The 15353-nt window shown below is 46.4% G+C and overlaps 1 protein-coding gene across 1 annotated transcript in view; it reads left to right on the top strand.

The window, feature by feature from the left end:
* LOC128940408 (potassium voltage-gated channel subfamily KQT member 1-like) overlaps nt 1-8371 on the top strand; it is a 402931-nt gene extending 394560 nt beyond the window's left edge. The window contains exon 17 of the mRNA XM_054281792.1: nt 8231-8371. Within this exon, the coding sequence (XP_054137767.1) occupies nt 8231-8371 (141 nt within the window). The remainder of the gene's footprint in view (nt 1-8230) is intronic.
* The last annotated feature ends 6982 nt before the right edge of the window (nt 8372-15353 follow it).

Below are 15353 nucleotides of genomic sequence, written 5' to 3'. Positions count from 1 at the left end.
ATTCCTTTCACTGAAACAGGGCACAGCAAAATGAGGGCCCAGGACAGGCTCCCCAATGGCCAGGGCATGTTGTGAGCTTGGTTTTTCTGACAGCAGCACAAATCTGCACACAGACCATTAGTCTGGCTACAGGGTGTGTCTAAAATGGTGTAAACTGAAAAGAGAGGCCCAGGCTGGCCTCCCAGTGACAGCCTCTGATCCCCAGACAATCATCCTTTTGCTTCCTGGTCACCTTTTTCCTCCTGGCATGACCAGCACACCACACTTCCAACCTTGTTCTGCTGTGTCCATGTCAATCCTCAAAGAGCCAACACTAGGGAAGGCAAAGGCACCATCTTCTCTCATCATGTCCTCTGCCAACAGGGACCAAGCTTCTTTTCCCAGCACCACTTCCTTCCTTCCTTCCTTCCTACAGCCAACATTCAGCCCCCACATTAGATTACTGCTACCTTTTTGTTTGTCTTTTGTTTTGTTCCAAGACTGAAACCTATCTAATTTCAAGTGATTTCATGTCACAGATTATGTGATCCACATAGTTAACAAATATTGATAATGCTCATACAGGAAATTACTTGTGCTCAATGCACAGAGGCTGACCTGGGGTCTAGACTGGATCTTGGGTTTCTGAGCTCCTGGTCAAGTCCTACAAGAGCTGCCTGGAACTTTTCTAGTACCTACATGTCTTGCTATCTAAATCTCCATCACCATAATGCCTGTGCTCCTCCCAATAACAACACTCCCTCTCGCTTTGCCTTTCTCACCACCCTACAAGTAAAGATGGGCTGATAATCTCAAGCAGGGATATTTGTGTGTGTGTGTGTGCCTGTGTGTGTGAATGAAGAGCAGTTGTGCATCAACAGCTGTGATAAAGTGCATGAATATTACCTTGGCACTCACAGTCCATCAGGTATGTCAGGTCAGCAGGGCTGGACTAAGGGAATTCTCCCACTGAATTCAGTATCAGCAATTTATTCTTGCAACCAAAGTGAAAAGAAGCAGCCCAAAGCGACCTCCCCCTGGCAGGAACTGGTGAACCCTATCTAGCCATGAGGCTGGTGTGGTTAGATGTCATTCTCACGAAGGGGGTTTATCTGAGCTCAAAAAAGCCAAAGTGAAGACTTGATACCATCTATTCAAGGGGTTAGGTGAGATGCAAACACCAAGTTCATCACACCCATCTAAAATGCTGAGTGAAAGGCTTAAGGTCACTCCTTTCTCAGTGCTCCTTTGGCACCACTGGAGTACTCAGTGCTGCTTTTTCTTTGTATTGTTCCTCTCTGTCCAGTATTGTTTGGAGATTTAAAAATTAAATTAATCAGCGTCTTGGAGCATAACTTACAAGGTGGCTTTATTGTGAAATTGCAGCATGACTCAGAGAGGCTGCAGATCCACTTCTGAGGCCGGGCTGGCTGTGTTATTTCTGCCTGTTGTTTGCCTCCAGGCTGGCTTTGAGCAGGACCTGCAGCCACACAATGCAAGGAGCTGAGAAATGGCAGGGCAGTGCGTCATGCCGGGCGGGGCAGAGCAGCCATGTCACAGGGAGAGATGGCAAAGATTACAGGGAGGATCTGAGCAGGATCCAGGGGAGGGTGAGGAACAAAACTTCCTGAAACTGTAAAAATATCCATTTATGTCCATGGCTCGGGAGACAGGGAGTTCTGCAAAGTCCCATTCACCGGCTGGGGGGAACAAATTCCAGATGTCACAAAGATAGACAGGTGCACGTGGAAAAAGGTAAAATGGGACAATATCTCACAGGAGCCCAGCTCAGCTGGCAGCTGTGGGAAGGTACCCTCGTGTCCACTCAAAGAGTGGCACCACTTGAATTTCTTGAGCCAGAAACAAGTACTTCTGGGAGCAGTAGAAATTGTGCTGCCTGGTTTCCTGTGAGTCTCTATTTTGTGGTTGATTATCCGAGGCTAATAAGGGGCGAGAGCTGAATAAAGCTTTTCCTGTGGTCAGGGCATCCTGTGTGGATTCTCTGGGGTCTAATAATACAGTTCACCTTCCTCTTCTGCCCTTCCTTCAAAGAGGCACTAATTTGGATGTCTGTCTTCTGCACAAGCACCAAACTTTCAGAAATCTGTATGAACTTTTTATCTGCAAGGATTTTCTGGCAAATGTGTCTGAAGTTGGCCAGCTTAATCCCAAGCTGCCATAGTAATATACACACAGATTTATCATCAGCCAGACCTCATTTGTTTAGGAAACAAGGATTCATTTAAAAAAAATAAATCACACCTTCCCCAAAGCAGTAACACATAATCTGTGTGCTGACCAGGCCTGGTTTAGAAAGCCAGGGCTCAACTTGTGATAGTTGCTTAGCAAAAGGCATCTTACACCAAAAACATCAACCACATACACAGATCTTACTGGGGAGCTTCATCAGTGCAGCTGTGGCATGGGAAATGCAAAAATAAAATGCTCACTGAGAGGGTACAGCCAGGAAATACCCCAGGAGCACAGGGCAGGGGGACAGACTTTGTGCTTTCATTGAAACAGGAAAGGTAGATGGAAACCAAAATAAATGAAGCTATACTTAAAATAAAGATTACCATAGCCTAGGCTGACAGAGGTTGTAACACCTGACCTAAGAATGGGTGGGGATGTTTGGGAGAAAGGAAGGGAGGCCTGGAAAATGGTGGTGTTATCCAGATAAGTCCCATGGAATGAAAATAAACAGTTCCTATCTGCTAAGGGGTACACGGAATATGTCAAACATGACACTCTGGTGGTTCATATATTTTTATGCGTTCATGAAGAATTGGATCTGCCAGAACAACATGGAAGTGGAGCTTATTTAGGTTCTACTCATGTACCTGTTTACCTGACTATTGAGGTTGCTGCAAGAGCTCCTGGTGTGGAGCTGGTGTCTCCATGCTGTTTGCACCTGAGCAGAGCCCAGCAAGGGGAGCACAGCTCAGAGCTGGGCCAGGTGGTGCTGGCACTTGGCTACAGGACACTGATGTCCCACTATGAGGTGTTTCCCTGTGTCTGTCCCACCTGGCAGTGCTGCTTTTTTCCTACAGCATCGTTGCAGAATTGACGCCAATTCCAGCTCTGTTACAACTCATCCCAAAACCAGCCAGTTCATGGGATCCTGTTCATCAAAGCCCTCCTGTTGTTTCAGAGACACAAGCTGCTGGTTCTCTGCTAATATGAATGCCAAGTTTTTTTCCAGCAGGATGTCATGATAGATGACAATTATTACTCCCCAGAGACCTGAGAAATGGTGGTGTTGCTCTATCTCTGGGCACATGTGTGTTTGAGTACTTAGGAAACTCCAAAAGCTTATCCTAAAGGTGTAATCCTGCAAACTGTTGACCATTCTGGCTCCACTCCAGCAAAGCACTTAAATATTTAGTGAACTCAGGAAGACTCTTCCCATGCTTCAAGCACATCCATAAGCACTTGGCTGGAGCAGAATTTGCTCCAGAGCCACACCTTGCACAAGAGAAATCCCCCCAGGCTAGTCCCAGCCTCTGTGGCTGCTGTGGCCATTGGCTTCCTCACAGCTACCAGCAGGTTGTGTCAACACTGACATTGCCTGGCCTTGCTGAAGGGGAAAAAAGTTTCAGTGGATTCAGCATTCCATCTCAGTGCAATATCTAACCGGACAAGGAAGGTGGGAGGGAGGCAGTTTTGCAGGCAGTGCTGTAGACAAAAGATGTCCCTTCCCAGAACCAGCAGTCTCTGGGCAGCAATAAATTCACATGCTAAAAAATAAAGCAATTCCTAAAACAAACAATTCAGGCTTCAAAGTGTACAATAGGCAATTAGTTTGAATAATTGGGTGTAACTGTAGGCAGAGAGAAGCTACAAGACCAGATGTGCATATAAAGCTAAACACAGGATCTAATCAAATCAATCCACCATCTGGAATGAGAAGAATCATCACGTGACAGATCTGGTCAATATGTGAAAATGGTACAAATTTCTGGATAACGAGCTTCAGCTAAATCAATATGTCACATGAGTCAGAAATGGAAGCATCCATAAAATGGATTGCACCAGTTCAGCTAAATCACATCTGATTTTACTGCATTAATACCAAACTGGCCTTAGGTGACCTATCACAAATAACAAGCTGGGAGTATCAGAATCACATACCCACAGGTAGAAGCAGCTCATGGCAGAGTAAGGTTCATATGCACACTTCTGTCCATACAAAATAAATCCTACCTATCACACTACTCTTTTCCAAGCAGTTGGTGTTAAAACCCTCCAGGCAGCTGTGTTTAAGGCAGAGAATGGATCCTGATTCATTGGAGCTGTCTCAGGAGCAGGAGCTGCAACAAGGGCTGGAAACAGAGGAAATGGTAAAGCCAAGAGCAGAGAGTTGGAGAGCACAGAATTCTCCACTGCTAGAGAAGGGGTGTTCAGTGGGCTGAGCTCAGGGCTCTGCTGCTTTGGAGGGAGAGAGCAGAGCTTCCAGGAGGTGACAGCAAATTTATGTAATCTTTGGGGTTAAGCATTTCGTGCAAAGCTTCACTGCCTTAGCAACATGTGAGTGCATTTGTGGGTTTGCAGATTGACTCCAGTGCTCCAGCAGACCATCTTCCCCTTCTGCTGCCTCTCTGGAAATAGTTCAAGCCAGTGTGTTGTGCACATAACTGCTACTGGCTTTTCCCAGCCTCCATAAATCATATTAAAAGGATAGACAAAACCTAGGGGTGTCAGCAAACCAACAGGGGGAGGGATTTTTCTGGCCTAAAGTGAGAGGAATTGGGGGAGACCATGTGGCTACTCCGACTGTTTTCCACACATGCATTTTGTTTATGGCCTGTGTGTGCAAAATATGGCAGAATAAAAAGCTCCCATGGGAGCTGGGAATCTGTCCAGCATGTGGCAAACCCCCATTATGACCCAGCCCTCTTCAGCTGTCCTGCTGCCATGCCAGGGGTCTTTCTCCACAAGCCCTTTCTGCAGCAGGAGTCAGCTGAGGTAAAAAGATGTATTTAAGCATCAGCAGCTCTCACAAACAGAGGCTCAAAGTATCCTCAAACAGCCCATGGGTGTTGAAAGCCAATCTGGTGCTCAAGGTGAAGGGGAAGGAGACCTTGAGCACCATGGTTTGACTGACTTTGTGGCTTGCTGTGCCTTTTGGCTTTTTTTTGCTTTTTTTTCCAACAGCCCTGCATGTCACCATGGAGTCCAGCCCCCTTTCACGGGGGGATGTTAGAATAAATACACATTTCAACACTCCTTCAGCTCACCTCACAGTCCCAATAACAACAGTGCAATATTCTTAAACTGCTTTTGCAAGTCTCCTTTCTACAGGGCAGTTGAAAGGATACAAAAGCATTTTAACAATTTTATAGCTCGTCTCCGGAGCGCTATTGTGAGGTGGGAGAAGGGGAGTTTTGTTGCCATTTGCCCATGGACAGCTGCCAAGGTCACCTGTCTCCACTGAGCCAGGGAGGGCCATATCACATCTCTCTGGAAACTCTGCAGCCAGCTCTGGATGGCTTCTCACTTTACTTATCTGAAAAACACACGTTGCTCTATTTAACCCTTTCCCAGCGCTCGCCTGGGGGTGTTGCTCAAAACAGGCAACTTCTGTTTGGGCTGAGGGAAAGTCAGAGCTGTGAGGTGGATTTGGAGAAACCTGAAAGCAGGACCCTCCTGTGGAAACAACCTTCACCCAGTGAAAATTCCTCTAACCCTGCAAGTCATCCTACTGACCTTGGGCTAAGTGTCCACAGCTCTTCCTTGGCCACTCCCTGGTGAGAGTTAACCAGCCTCCAAATCAGACCCTTCCTTAAAAACCTTCAATTCCACAAGGTGCTGGCTACATCCTCCTATGGGCCACTTAATTTTTGCACTTAATTTCTGCTTTTAATCTCAAAAATTCTCATGAAAACCCTCCTGTGTATGGTTGACACGGAGAACTGTGCAGTTTTGTTTGCTGGCGTTCAGGAAATATTTGCTGATCCTGATGTGGAAGGTGTGACAGAAGTGTGGTGTCATCTACTTCCCTGTGTAAGGATTTCCATCCCTACAAATAAATGTTCTCCACCTTCCTCTTCTCCTGGAAAAAAAAAGAGTGCACAGAATTATTCCCTGTCACATTCTTTCACTGAGCTGGCAAAATACAGTGAAATCCGGCAGAGTTTAAATGATATGGAATATGCAGGCAGAGCTTATCTAAGATAAAGCGTGCAGATCAAAATCAACAAAGCCTCACAAAAGAAAGCCCCAAAAGAGCTTTCATCTGCCTGATCCCATTTCCCTGCCTACACTTCTTTGTACCCTATTGCAATACATTAGTTCTGCTTTGGTTTCTGCTCTGCAGCAACATTTCTGCTTAAGAAAGATTCTGTTGAGTCATTACCAGCATCAGCCAAACAGGCTTTTCAAGAATGGAGGAGAAAATAAAGGCTGTGGTTTTCAAATTAATTCCATGCTGCTTAACCCTTAAACCACTAGTGACTTTCAGACTCTCAGCCAAGTCAGTGCTGAGCAGAATTTGGGGCTGTTGAGCCTGAGACAGAGCCATGTCAGCGCTTTTGTCAGTGATTGACCACTCAGGCAGTGCTGGCCATGCACCTGGAAGGCAGAAATTGTAGAGAAGGTCTCTGCTGTCCAAGCCACGTCCTAAACACTCCCTTCTTGCTTGTAAACACTGCCTCAGATAACCCACTCACCTAAACAGAGGCAGGGAGAAGGAGTTTTCTTACCAGAAGCTAGCAGTTGTAAATATAGAAATGGAAGAGAGACAAGCACGTCCCTCCCTCTAGGATGTAGCAGAGATTCTCCACTCCTTCCTTCCCCAGCAGGTTGTATTTAGGAGACAATAGTGGTTACCAAAGAGATAAAACTTGAATAAGCTCCTGGTACCTTGAGGTTTGAGGGGCCCACAGGGGAGCCAACACTTGGAGTGAGAAGAGACAGAAGAGGCAAAAGTGGATAAGGTGATTTTCCTTGCCTTGGCTTTTAAAGCAATCTCAGCCTCCTAAGCTTTCAGTCCACGCTGCCAATGGCCATTTCCAAAGTTATCTTTGCTCAGAAAAAGGCTGGAATCATTCTCTCTCCCTCTCATTCTCTCTGCCTCCCTTTTTAATGAAAGCTCAGTTTAGATCTGATATCACTCTAAAAGGTTTGCTATCAAAGTTTATTAGACCCACTGGGACAGATCACAGTTTGCAGAGGCTCACAGTTTCACGGCAGATAACTGTAAAGTGAACCATTCAATGTTCTTCAAAATGCTCCTTTTTCTTGGGCTCATCTATAACACAAAGCTGCACTGTGTTCAAGCATCATTAGAAGTGATCCCAGCTGATTACACGATGCTGGCCATAGTTCTGCCTTTGGAGCAAAGTCAGGCAGCCCCCAGCCCCCAGCCTGTCCCACTGGGTGATGCTGAGGTGAGTGGGAGCCATTTTCAGTGAAGGCAAGCCCTACCAGCACAAGGGGATAATGCCAGCTATGTGCTCCTAAAGAAAGATCAGAAGTTTCAAAATACTAGGAAGCATGAGTGCAGCTTCCCTCTAAAATTTCATATTTGCCTTTCCCTGCTTAATGATAATTATAATGATAATAATAATAACAATTAGGAAGGACTCCTCTGCTAGGGACTACAGCTGAGAAATTTCGGCTAGAAAGCAAAGAAATGAAAGTAGGAATTAGCATGTCTCCCTATAGAATGGCTGTTTCTTCTTTTCTTTTTTTTAATGAAGCCATTGGTGTTAATATGAGGTTTTTTGTAGGCTATCCTCCTAAAAGTGCATGGGAATAAACACCCTATCTGGTGGGATCTCTGACTGCAACATGTATCACCGAGGCATCTATTTACAGTGGGAAGGGAGGGGAGGCTGTTCCATTTCCCAGGACAGTCATGGAAAGCATGATGTCCCACAAGCAAGGGTGGTGAGGGCTGGGAGAGGTACTGGGAAAAAAACATTCACAATAAAGCGAAGAGTGAAGGAAAGTTTCAGGGCAGATGTTTGCAGGATGCATCATCACCAGCCCTGGGAAAAGGCTGAGAGACAAAATGCTTGAATTGAGTCCTCGGGCCAGCAATGTCCTGTCCTTCTGCTGCCATTGTCCCTGTGACTTTGCAGTGTCATCTGCTCCAGAGCAGCAGGCTGGACAAAACTCAGGGAGTGGGTGGCTCTCAGATGCCCATGCTCCCTGCCAGGCTTTTTCCTTGCTTTTGGCCTCAGAATGCCTCCCACCAGCAGCATTTGCAACCATCTGACAGCTCTTCTGCTCTCTGATTCCCTAACAGGTCATGCAGATGGACCAGAAGCTGGATGTCATCCTGAGCACCCTCCAGGCTCAGCTGGGGGATCAGGCACAGACACAGATGCCAGGGGCAGCCACCCCACCTGTCAGACACCCACAGACACCCACAGAGTCCCCCCAGTGACCCAGGACATGTGAAAGCCAGGGGACAGCCACACGGGACCCTCCTGCTCTTCCACGTCTGGGTATCTCTCACTCTTGGTGTCCTCATCTGTGTCATGGGTGAAATGAAATATAAATGAAATAAATGAAAAATCTGCACTAGTAGATTAACGAGGAAAAAAAAACATGAAAAAAAAATAAAAGAGAAGAAACAGCAAGAAGCCAGTCACGACCTTAGGAGAGCACATAAGTTCTGCACCTGTTTTATTTTATTTTAGCTGAACTCTGGCAGCCAGCAGCAGCCCAGCTCCCATCCCCCAGCCCCACTCCAGCACAGGGCACACTGTCAAGGGAAGCATCCCAGCCAGGGTTAGGATGACCCATTTGTGGGCACGGAAGGGGAAAAGAACTGTTCTTTTGGCATTTAATCACTAAGTTTAATGCTCACAGCATGCCCGAAAGAGGGAAAGGAGCCAGCATTTGAACATGAAACAAATGGAAATCAGTGAACAGGAAAATTAAACAGCATGTTTTGACTTCTACCAAGCAGTGAGGATCATAAGAAGGGCAGATTTATACGCTGGTGCGAATGACAAAGTAAAGACAACGGGCTACTGATTAAAAATATGGAAGTGTACACAGGCTGGTTGACATATGAAAGGCTGAAGCAGAGACTTCAGCTAATTAAAGCAAAGGGCTGCCAGTGAGATGAGATGCATGTTGGAACAGACAGGCAGGAGAGATAGGATCTGCGTAGGCTTACTTCACCAGAACACTGTAATAGTTATCAGCTACTCTGATGACTGTTATGCAAAATATTCTCAAGCTTTTACCTTCATTCAGCAGAGGTTGTTGACTCCAGTTGCCTTAATTTTAACATAAGGAACCTGTATGGTAATTGGCTATGAGCTATCTGTGAAGCTGGGTTAAAGCCATGGAGTAGCAGGGTGCTGCAGGAGGGCTGCAGCTGTGATTGAGAGTGGCAGGGCTCCTTAAAGAAAACAGAAATGCACACACTGTTGATGAAAGCTAATGGCTGTTTAAATAAACTGCTGTGTATAATTTTCAATGCTAGATTTATTTTTTGCCTTGTAATCTGGCTGTAAATCGAGCGCACATGCTGGCTGACGTGCTGTTGTTGAGGAACACCCCTGGTGCAGGTAGCTGGGCTGGCAAGCTGCAGACTGAAATGCAGGCTGAGATGCAGGTATAAATGCAGGCTGAGATGCAGGTTTAAATGCAGGCTGAGGAGATGCAGATTTAAATGCAGAGTGAAGTACAGGCTGAGCTCTGGGTGGAGCCCAGGACAAGAGCATGAACTGCTGACCTCTGGGTGACAAAGGGCACAAAGGCAGGTGACAGCCAGCCAGGTGAATGGACACTGAGACACAGCAGCAGCTGGGAACTTCCAACCTTTTGGACAACAAGGGAGATGGAAACAAGTGATGGCAGCGAGGTGGATGGACACAGAGATGGGGACTGGCCATGGGGAGACTGTGATGGGATAAAATCCCAGAGTTCCTTTGCTGGGGTCCCTCCTTGGAGGCAGCAGCTTGGGCTGTTTCTGTGTCACTGCCCCAGGAACAAGTGGTTTTATGGAATGAGACGTGTGGGACTCTGCCACCTCTGCCATGGCAAAGCTGGTGTGATGTGAGGGGGGTGTGAGGAGCCAGGGCAAGGAAGGGCCTTCAGTCCCAAAAAGTCTCTGACCTTGGGAGTGCCACTGCCAGAGAGCCCCAGAGGGAATGGTCTGACTGGAGAATTCCCTTAACACTGCCACCATGAAATGGCTCTTACCTGGCACTTCAGAAAATGGGCAATAATAACACTGCTGCTAAAAACCTAAATAATAAACCAAGCTAAAATGGGTGCAGTGTAACTCACTCGAGTTCTTTTTAATATATTTGCATAACCAACAATTTGAATGAGCAGAAGACTGCAGAGCAAAGACCTGATTCCTGGGAAATCCTAAATATATTCTATTCCCACTCATATCCGTGAAAGCCAAGCCTGCATTGCATTTACAAGCAACCTGAAAGACTGGTCCCTCAATAAGCATTTATTTGGACAAATGAGTGGTCCATTTCAATGTAATCAAATTAGTTTCTAACTATTACCTGTCCCTTTAAAACTCTTTCCCAGGTTTGTGTGTCTGGGAATTCAAGCTTGGAAAGAGCACAATGAGACTGATTCCAATCTTTAGATTGCAGGCGCGTCTTAGACAGAATATTAATGATGTGTGAGAGGCAATAAAAGAGAAAAAAAAAAAAAAGAAACAATGTGGTTTTAATTAAATCAGTTGACAAGCCGCCATTCCATCTTGTCTGATTACTGCAGAGTTACTGAACATGACCAAATACAGCATGTAACATGGGAAAAACAGTAAATAATCATTGCCAGAGCATTGAGCTGCTCCTGGTTTCAGTCAGGGTCATGAGCTTCTGCAATATTCCTTCATAAAACCTCCCTGACTGTGGCCAGCCAGAGCTACATGGACACTGGACACCAAATTAGGGTTAACACTGTTTCATCAGCCACAGGTAAAAGAAAATAAATCTGCCTGGAGATCCTTTTGCCACCGAGATTCTTAAGGGGAGCAGTGCAGCTTTCAGCAGAAGAGCTCAGGGACAGCTGTGGCCAACACGAGGTGACATTTCCTCCTGCAACACTGCAGACATTTGTGTGAGGGATATCCTGATCACTTGGTGGACCAAGTAATGCAACAGTGTTTTACTTACTCTTCAGCCTCAACAGAAGTGTTTAGGCACTATATATATAGCAACACCTACTACTCTGAAGTGCCTGGAAAATCCAGCTGAATAGAATACAAGTGGTCACAGCTATGGTGAGTGTCAGAAGGGATGAGTGGGTGGGAGGAGAAGATAAAGATGCACGCAGTGGTCCCTCCACAAAAACAGAATGTGTGCCAGACTGTCTGTACACATGTGTGTGTGCACATGTGTCTGTTTTAAACTCAAGCCAGGGTTTCCCCAGCAAGTCTTGAGTGAGGCCAGAGCCTGAACCTTCACAGGTTTGAAAACCCAGCAGTGCTGGCCATACATCCACTTTACAGCTGGCATTGTGGACACCACAGCGTGACCAGAACACTCTCCATTGCCAGAATGGAGAGGTGAGGGTGTGACTTGAGCAAATTACAGGAGGAAGGAAGAAGCCTGGTGGGAGACATCCATTTTCGCACCATATGAAGAGATTCATGGTAAAAAAATTCAAGCAACATAGCTTAGCCATGCTTAAGAAAATGTCCACACCCACACCTAAGACAGAAGTCCATTTGCCATCCAGCAAAATCTTTCTGATTGCCCAGAGGGAAAAGTACACAGAATTAGCACTGATGTGACCACGTGGTGACACTTCCTGACCCTTCCACTGAGCAAAGATGATTTGGTGCAGGCATACAAACTGTATATTAATGCATTTGGACTTGGCCTTGTTGAACTGGATGTGGTTCTCATGGTCCCACTACTCAGGCCTGTCCAGGTCCCTCTAGATGGCATCCCCTCCCTCAAGCCCATCCACGCCTGGCTCAGCTTGTTGTCACCTACAAACCTGCTGAGGGGGCACTGAGCAAGATATTAAATATTTTTTTTCCCCAGTACAGACCCTTGAGGCCAGTCCCTCATTGCTGGCTCCCATTTTGACATTGATCTGTAAACTGAAACTCTTTGGATGCAACCATCCGGACAATTCCTTGTCCATCTACCTTTCCATCCATATCTCTCCAACTCTGAACTAGCAACGGCAAGGGGGATCTATCAAAGGCCTTGAAGAAGTGCAGGTAGTTGATCTCAGTTGTCACTGCTGTGGAAGGTAAGTGGATTAGTCAGGCATGACTGCACTTGCTGAAGTTCATGTTCAGGCTCATTAATCTCCTCCTTGTCTTCCATATAATTCAACAGGACTTCTAGAAGGATCTGTCCCATGATCTTACTGGGCACTGAGGTGAGGCTGGCTGGTCGGCAGCCCCAGGGTCCTGCTTGTTCCCCCATGTAAAAACACAGGTGCTACCATGCATTCCCCCTTGGCAGTGGCTCCAACACAAGGCAAAATACAGAAAGCATTCGCAGGGGAAATCCATGTGTGTGTTTTTATTTCCATTTGCACTGACTCTGGTTCACTGGTGTTCACCCCACTCATTTCTGCTGGATGGGAGTGCAGCTGCTGAGCAGGGAGCACTCACAAGGTCACTCCTACAGCCCCTCCTCTGTGACAGTGGAACAGTGACAATGTTCTACAGCCCATGAGGTTGTCAGCACTGCAGCCATGTCTGCAGTGGTCCCACTTTTGCCTTTGGACCCAGAACAGAGGCACAGCCCAGGCAGCCAAGGTCTCCCAAGGCCACAGGATCAGCAGGGGCAGCTGTCAGCAGTGCAGTTCACCAGTGCATCAAAAGACAAGAGTGTAGATCAAGTAAAGATGAGATTCTTTTTTTCCAAAAGATCACATGGCTTTCTACCTGATCCAGTTTCACTGTGGAAGATACATGGTGTCCTCTCTTACCAGAGACATCGACACCAACCCAAACAAGATTTTCCACATTCCTTCTAATAATGCATGACATCCTGAAGTCTGCTGTCTGCCTGTGATGATGCAAGATGCTCAGAAGTCATTACAACAAAGCCCCAGGGGATTATTTTCTCATTTCCATAATTACATAGTCAGTAATAACATCACGAACCAATCTTATCTCAAAACGTGTACTCAGATCTCTAATGCTGATATTTCTTAAGTGATGTGTACTCTGATCTCTAATCGTGATATTTCTTAAGTGGGATTAAAGTCCTGTGTATGATAAGGCTGCAGTAATGAGGGAAATAAAAGTTCAACTTCCATCAGCTGGGGGTTTTCATTCCCTAGAAAAGGTAACTGTGCCCCCAGAACAGATGATATGAGTGATAGATCACAAATCTGCTGCCTCATCTGGAACACTCTCTTCATCTCTGGAGAGTAAAAAGTGAGAAAAGGCTCTCCTGACACAGCTGTCCCTTTCAGAAATGGGCCTGTCCAGCAGCCCTGGGTGTTTTCATCCAAGTGCCTGGATGTGGTATCACCAGAGGAACCCGTGCTGGAAGTCCCTGCAATCTCTGTAGGACCAGGACAGCTACATTCCCTGCTTTTCCCTTAGTATGGCAAATCAGCAGGGCTCTTTTGGTGCCTCTTTTCTCAGTAGCTCAAGAAGTTTTCTCACTGATGTTTCCAACCTAAGCCCTGAAGGGTCTGGACTGACAATTCATTTAGGAAGTGCTGTATCTCATGCAGCCCTAAACAGCAGAGCTCACCCAGCACTCTTTTGAACAATCTGAGCAATGTGCCTAAAAAGAAAACCATGGTTTAGGGAGTAAAATGCCACCAGGTAAAGAATCCCAAACATCAAAACTGCATTATTTAGTATTCTGAAGGAGTACATGCTAGAATCATTGTAATGGCCAAGGAAAAGGCTGGTGAAGGACTCAGGGTAGATGTTTCTCAGACATCATTTCCAGCTGCAGCACAGCCCAGCCAAGATGGTTCTGTGCTTCCTCCATGGTAGGAAAAGGTTTGAGTCCATCTCAGCAACCTCTTTTCTCAGGTAAAGAAACCTCAGCTTAGTCAAAAGACACTCCAAGGTAGCTGGAAATATCATACACCAAAAGAGAGGAAAAAAGTCTAATTAACTAATGGTCATTATCTCTTTTCCCACATCCTTTTCTAACCTCCAGAGGATCCTGAGCTCTGGACTGGATTCCTGTTGCTGGGGATGTGCTCCCTGCAGCTCCTTCCCTATCATCCAGCAAACAGTGCCTGTTAGACAGGAAAGAGAGAAACAGCCAAGAGCATCCTCCCCACAAGGAGCTCTTTTGCCAAAACACTTACTACCTCCTGTTTAGCCCTCCCTGTGGCTCCCAAATGACTCTGTAAAAGTACAGTGTCTCTGCCTGGATTCCTGGCTGAACACATATTTGTCTCAGGGCTTGGATTTGGCACGTGTGGGTTTGTGAACAGAATTTTAACTCATCTTCATTCTGTTGTTTGATCTCCCCCTGGGGTGGGTGGAACTGCGTGCAAGGGACTGACCTGACATAAGCAGTGAGGGGAAGGGAATTTTTGAGCTCTGTGATTAATGTAACGGCTGTACCTTGTCTGGCCAATCAGACAGGCAAAGGTTGCTCTTTCTTTAACCAAAGAATCACAATTTTCAACAACAATGCCTTGAAGCGTTTGCCTGAGACTCACCTCAGCCTTAGAGGGGAAAATTCACATTTCAAAAATACCTGTTGAGCATTGCTTATGCTTGGCTAAAATGCAGCTTTTCTTCTTTACAGCTCTGTACCTTGGGTTGTTAGCACCCTGGTCACAAAGGCCCTTCAAGCAGGCAGTGTTCCTGGTGGAGGGGCTGGGGTTTGTATCATCAACATGTGAGGGGGAAAGGGACCACTTGTGTAGAAGAACAATTGCCTGATTCAGTGTCCTTATTCCCTTTGTTTTCTTTGCTGAGAATTTTCCCCTTTCTGAAACACTAAACAGCTCATTTCTTCCAACCTAAACAAATGATCCTGCCAGCTACCGATTTTTTTCCCTCCTTTCTATTTCTAATGGTTGGTATTGTAAGTACAAGTTTCCATTTGTTTGATAGCGGGTCAGGAGGCCAAGAAGAGCGAGGGGCAGCTCCTGTTACACATCAGTGCTGTGCCAAACTCTTCAGTTTGGCTACACCGTGAGTGTTATCACTCTTGGACTCCACCAGCCCCACTGGCCAGCTCCCAGGGAGCTGCTGCTTTGGCTGCAGACAGGCAGAGTGCAGTAAGGGAGCAGCAGAGCCTCCATCCTCAGAGCCATGGGCGTCCCTTTCACTGAGCTGGTGCATTCTCCCCTCTGTGTCATTGTGCAATTCCCCACACCACAGTCCAGGTAAGCCAGTCCTCCAGATAAGGAAGGCTATTGCTTTAGGAAAGCTGGCAATAAACTTCAGCATCAACCCAGAACTGGTCCAAAGGGCTGCAGCTGGC

The sequence above is a fragment of the Melozone crissalis genome, unplaced genomic scaffold, assembly GCF_028551555.1.
Source record: "Melozone crissalis strain CALT ecotype California unplaced genomic scaffold, PUWL_Pcris_2 ptg000033l_1, whole genome shotgun sequence".
In the NCBI taxonomy this organism is placed as follows: Eukaryota; Metazoa; Chordata; class Aves; order Passeriformes; family Passerellidae; genus Melozone; species Melozone crissalis.
The sequence above is the reverse complement of the archived record's forward strand: the minus strand, read 5'-3'. Positions and strand labels throughout refer to the sequence as shown.